At 35.6% G+C, this 5,652-nt stretch overlaps 1 protein-coding gene across 2 annotated transcripts; it reads right to left on the reverse strand.

Moving 5' to 3' along the window:
• Positions 1–396: 396 nt before the first annotated feature.
• LOC111367744 (IAA-amino acid hydrolase ILR1-like 5) lies at positions 397–5,039 on the reverse strand. Of its 2 annotated transcripts, XM_022988777.1 has the most exons (5): positions 4,588–5,038; positions 4,249–4,374; positions 2,232–2,546; positions 1,443–1,571; positions 397–907 (listed from the first exon to the last, which is right to left on the reverse strand). In XM_022988777.1, exons 1-5 carry the CDS (start codon positions 4,930–4,932, stop codon positions 527–529), a joined length of 1,296 nt encoding a protein of 431 aa, XP_022844545.1. In that variant the 5' UTR covers positions 4,933–5,038; the 3' UTR covers positions 397–526. The 2 variants fall into 2 exon arrangements, with proteins under 2 accessions (XP_022844545.1, XP_022844546.1); XM_022988778.1 differs by lacking the exon at positions 4,249–4,374 and having other exon boundaries at positions 4,588–5,039.
• Between the last annotated feature and the right edge of the window lie 613 nt (positions 5,040–5,652).

The raw sequence follows: 5,652 nt of genomic DNA on the forward strand, positions 1-5,652 counted from the left end.
GAATAAATTCGAGTAGTAACTAGAATAGATTTAATTTATCTTTAAAAAAAAATTAATTACAATAGAATTATCGATTGTCAAGAATGAATAAACGAAATTAACTACATAATTGAAAATTGGAATAGATCATAATAGGTGGATTGATAATCCAATACACTCATTCCATGCATATACAAAACTATAATTTTACTAGTTTTAGGAAATCAATTTAAAATAATCACAACCACAGATTTTTTTGTTTGTTCACTTCAAATCTAATTTAAAACCAGTGCACTCAATTAAATTTATTCCTCATGGAACGATACACGTTACTCATCTCGTATTACTTGTCAACGATTTCGTATACTTGCGGGTTTCACATGAACATTATAGTTTTTGAATTTACAAAACAAGACAAATGGATAATATTCCGGATGTAATTAACTTAAAATATAGATATATAATGTCGACTTTCAAATTCAGTATCGAATCATACATACAAACACACACACTGTGCAAAGAAAGAAGAAATGCCCAGAAAATGTCACTACTGAACAGCAGAATGTTGGTGATCATTCAAATAAATCTCTGCAATAGCAGTGTGTAATGCAGCTCCAATTGGCAGTACATCCTCGTCAAGAAAGAAATGAGGTGAGTGCGGAGAATGAATCGAGCCAATTCTCTCATTTCTAATCCCAATGCTAAACATGGCTCCCGGGATCATTTCTTGGTAGAAGGCAAAATCCTCACCGGCCATAACTTTTTCGCCACTCCTGACATTCTCAGGACCAAGCACAATTCTCCCGACCCTTTTGACATGCTGATGTAACCGCTGGTCATTCACAGTAGCAGGATATGAAGGGAAATCCTCTTCTTTCATATCAATATATGCCTTACATTTGTGTACAGCCGCCTGTCCTTCAATAACCTAAAGCCCGAGTACACAAAAGTTTTTTGTACACCAATGAGACAATTACGTCATTTTGGCAAATTTTCTTAGAAAAATAACAGAAGCGATGGTATTCTCGAAATCAGAATAGGGTTCAAGGTCATAAGCAGTGACAATAAAAGAACAGTGGGAAACACAATGCAGAAAAAGAGCGGTAGGAATAAGAAAAACAGTGGTGTATAGAAGATAGGACCACTAAACATAAGACTTAACCATGAGAATCATATTTCACAAATAATGAACTTAAAAGTATGCTTAATTTATAAGCACAGTTAATCATGCTCTAAGGTATTAGAAACAAGGAAAAAAATGAAGCATCAAAAGAACTGGGGCATTGCTCGGTAGTGTAGAATAAAATGTGGAAACTTGAGCCATATCCTCTGGTAGCACATTCTATTAACTTTAGCACTTAAAGTTCAGCTACATCAAATAATGAGGCACATTTGATAGACACTATAGGTCAATTTTATTGGGAAGATCCAGTATCAATGATTGATCAAGAAAATCTTTGTACCTCTTTCACCCTCTGCTTGAGTCGAAGCAAGCCTTCAGTTGTAAGACTCCTCAGGGTACCACCTAGTTCAACATGATTCGGAATTACATTCGATGCGGTCCCACCTCGGACATAAGTGACTGACAGAACCTTCAGTAGAAACTCAAAGTTCAGCAGTCCATTGTATTAGATAACCAGATGATATTTTTCACTTATAAGTAGTCATAAAACTTCATTTTTTATGGAAGTTACCAAGTGTTCAATTCAAATTATACTAGCACTAAGCAGCTTATATGCTAATCCGTGAAAAAGAAAAGAAGCTTTGTTTGGAGAAAGACATTCAGATTAAATATTTACAGAACATACTTCTGCAAGGAAAATGCTTTCTAGGTAAATTTTAACGTGGTAAAGCAACATGGGTGTAAACATAAAATAAGGAGACATACTTGACTGTGAAGTGGATCCACTTCTCTTGAGATGAGCTGTTGCAAGGCCAAAATCGTAAAGGATGCAGCAAGTATTGGATCAGTGTTTTTGTGAGGAGCTGCAGCATGCCCACCTTTTCCTTCTATCTTTACTTCAAAGAAGCATACGGCAGCTAAAACAGGCCCTGAAATACTCGCTATAGTTCCCGTCTACTAGCACTAAGCAGCTTATATGCTAATCCGTGAAAAAGAAAAGAAGCTTTGTTTGGAGAAAGACATTCAGATTAAATATTTACAGAACATACTTCTGCAAGGAAAATGCTTTCTAGGTAAATTTTAACGTGGTAAAGCAACATGGGTGTAAACATAAAATAAGGAGACATACTTGACTGTGAAGTGGATCCACTTCTCTTGAGATGAGCTGTTGCAAGGCCAAAATCATAAAGGATGCAGCAAGTATTGGATCAGTGTTTTTGTGAGGAGCTGCAGCATGCCCACCTTTTCCTTCTATCTTTACTTCAAAGAAGCATACGGCAGCTAAAACAGGCCCTGAAATACTCGCTATAGTTCCCGTTGGTCTTTTGAAATCAACGTGCATCCCAAATATTGCTTCAGCATCACCAAGAGCACCTTCCTTTATCATATAAGATGCACCAGCACCTCCCTCCTCGGCAGGTTGAAAAAGAAGTCTCACAGTTCCCTTCAACATCAGTTGAAAAAAACACTTATGGCTTGGATTTTACAATATTGGACAGTATTAAATAACAAAAACAAGCTAAAATCTTGCCTATTGTGCTATACAATTCTCTCCAATACTATGTACCAAACATGACCTTAACTGCAAAGGGTTTTGAGGAAGTTATCTAAGAAATACCAAGTTGGAGAGAGAGAATAAAAAAGAGCCTCACATTTCAAAATCAAAATTATGTAAAGAGCTCCTAACCCCACCCCCACCCCTCCCGCTAACCACCAAAATCTCAATATACCTTCTTCTTCCTCCTCTCACTGTTTGTCACCTATCCCATTCTACCGCCTTCCCCTCCCCCATTTTTCCTTACCCTGCTTCCATGTGGATCTCAAATACCCATTAACAACCAGATTAAAGCACATTTCCAATTCATCAGACAGTACCCCAATTTTCTTCCTCTCACAATTATTTTCCCTTTTCCAAATATAAGATGACAGAAATTCTGGAAATCATTCATTAAGGTAAGGTCTAGGCCTATTGCAAGTACCAAACAACCAATCTAATATGTAATTGATGAGACTTTTACTGAACTTCTGCAATAGTAATTATCTAATCACTTATTATGTATTGTCTAGACATTTTCATGAATCACAACTACCAGATAACCTGATCTTAACTGAAATGGATGAGACTTTAACTGAACTTAAGGTATACAAGCAATAATAATTTAGTTCACGTCTGGGATGATAATAGCTTCAGCAGAGAGAGATAAAAAGACGAATCATGCACCAGCTTTAACGAAGTCTTTCTCTGAACCATTTGAACTATAAGGAGAAAATAAGAAATGTGTTTTAAGTGCCTCATCAACTAAAGCAATTTTGAAGTGTTCAGTTGGTAGCCAGAAATAATTTCCCTTGCATTGCCCAACTTAAGAACGAGATTGATATAGGACTTGGAATATGATTGTGCAGTTCAACTCAGTAAATATTTACAATATTAAATTAATTAGATGGTCAAGTTGATCCTCAACCAACATATCATTCAAAAATGTACATTTAAACAGCTCACTCCCTTCTCTTTTTGATTGCAGAATCATTGGATTGACAATGCACTAGTATGAAGAAGGGCGAATACAGGGGCAGCTGCAATGTCTTTTTCTTCTTAGGTTCTTGAGACTTTTCTAGTGCCCTTTGAGATTAAGATGAGACGATGTGATTGGGAACTTCATCAAATCTGACAGAAATGAAGTTGGAACACGCTAGGACTTCTACTGAGAAACTCTTGTTGATTAACCCATAAAAAGCTCTAATTTGGTTAATATTATAATTACGATTATCAGAAAAGTTGAGCATTAAAAGATAAGTACACAAATATGAGTATCAAATATTCTATTGACGGTAAGTTACAAACTTAAATTTTTCCATATCCTTTCTCTAAAAACCCTATTCTATATTTCTTTTGCTGAATTTGGTAGTATAGTGTAGGAGCCTGAGAACTGGAATTCGAAAATCTGTCCTAACTAAAGTCGATTTTGCAAAACTCTACAAATGCTAAAGCATATCTAGAAATGATTCACAATTACTCTTCAACCACACAGACAATAATTCTAAGAAAAAATCATGAAAGCACCAAACACCAATCATTTTGACTAAATTTCACTAAGAGAACCAATTCCCAATATCATCGATCGTCATCTCCTTTTAAACAGACTCACCTTAAGCTTGTCCTTCCGTTCATTGAGTAACTTAGCAGCACCAAGTAGCATTGTTGTGTGGGCGTCATGCCCACATCCATGCATTTTTCCCTGCACTTTACTCTTATGCTCCCATTCTACCATCTCCTATTACACAAACAACATAAAACCAACGCAAAAATAAAAAATACTTGATTGTTTTATAAGTTGAATGTTAAAATCTGATTTACCCGTCTTGCTCTGCACATCAAACAATTACGCCAAGAATTTTGCAAAGATTCACGGTGTAGGTGCGGAAATTTTCAAACAGACATTAAAAAATCCATAATTACTGAAAAAAAAGTGCAAATGAAAAAATACCTGCAAGGGTAGAGCATCCATGTCAGCACGAAGAGCAACCACAGGGTGTGAACCAGTGCCAATTTGAGCTACCAAGCCAGTTTTAGCAAATGGGTATTCATAAAAAATCCCTAGTTTATCAAGGTCGCCACGAATTAGAGCACTGGTGTTGAATTCTTGGAATCCCAGTTCAGGATTTTCATGGATTTTTCTCCTTATTGACACCAACCAATCTTTCTCTTTCTGGGCTGAGCTAAGAATCTTCTTTGCATATTCTTGATCATACTCCCTTTCAGCTGATGTAAATTTTGCAGTAATAAGTAAAACTACAAGCAATTTGAACAAGAAACTGGAAGTCCAAAACATACTGTTTCTTTGCTTTTCTCCAGTTTTCAGTAGGTTAAATCGAAGTGATCTGTGAAAGTAAACGCGATTATTGTTTTTCAACTTTCAAGAATTGGACAAAATAAGTTCGAGGATGTATTTTCAAAAAAAAAAATGTCAATTTTTAATTTTCAAAATTAGTCCTTATATTAGCCATTACTACTATATTAGTATATTTAACATTCCAGTTCTACACGAGCGTTAAAAATTGACAAAAAGTTGACGTGTGTTACATTTCGAGATAAATTACGTCATCTAATTGTGATATAATTGAAGACGAGTTATTTTTGAATTTTGTAGCCAGTACTTGATTAGATGGTAGACAACAAATGTCGTATGTTTGAGATGTCACGTGTAGTAATGGGACTAACGTAATGACTAATACAAAAGTGCTACATGTACAACAACTTGTATAGCAATTTGTATAGTCCTCTCATACATAAAGAGTGGAGCCTACTATTAAAATAATTGTGTGAGTCCCATACATGTGAGAGTGTTGTAATTTTTACAACACTTGAACCCTGTACAAGCATTTTTATTGTGACTAATGTCCAAATCAGTTTTATTTTCTATTTCTTTTGCCTTGACATCTTCTTAGCTCACCTTTTTCGATAGGTTAGGATATGATCGGTTTCGGTTCGATTCTAATGAGAATCAAATCGAGCTCGAATTTTGGGTATTTAGTAAGTGCCGTTTGGATTC

Source organism: Olea europaea, chromosome 18 (genome assembly GCF_002742605.1).
Source record: "Olea europaea var. sylvestris chromosome 18, O_europaea_v1, whole genome shotgun sequence".
Classification (NCBI taxonomy): Eukaryota; Viridiplantae; Streptophyta; class Magnoliopsida; order Lamiales; family Oleaceae; genus Olea; species Olea europaea.

Bases quoted from the DNA above. Each gene is read 5' to 3' on its own strand.
- LOC111367744 (XM_022988777.1), bottom strand. From the start codon at position 4,932: ATGTTTTGGACTTCCAGTTTCTTGTTCAAATTGCTTGTAGTTTTACTT. The intron at 2,547-4,248 runs GTGAGTCTGTTT...CTGATGTTGAAG, and splicing joins AACGGAAGGACAAGCTTAAG to GGAACTGTGAGACTTCTTTT. The intron at 908-1,442 runs GTACAAAGATTT...CTCGGGCTTTAG, and splicing joins TCAAGCAGAGGGTGAAAGAG to GTTATTGAAGGACAGGCGGC.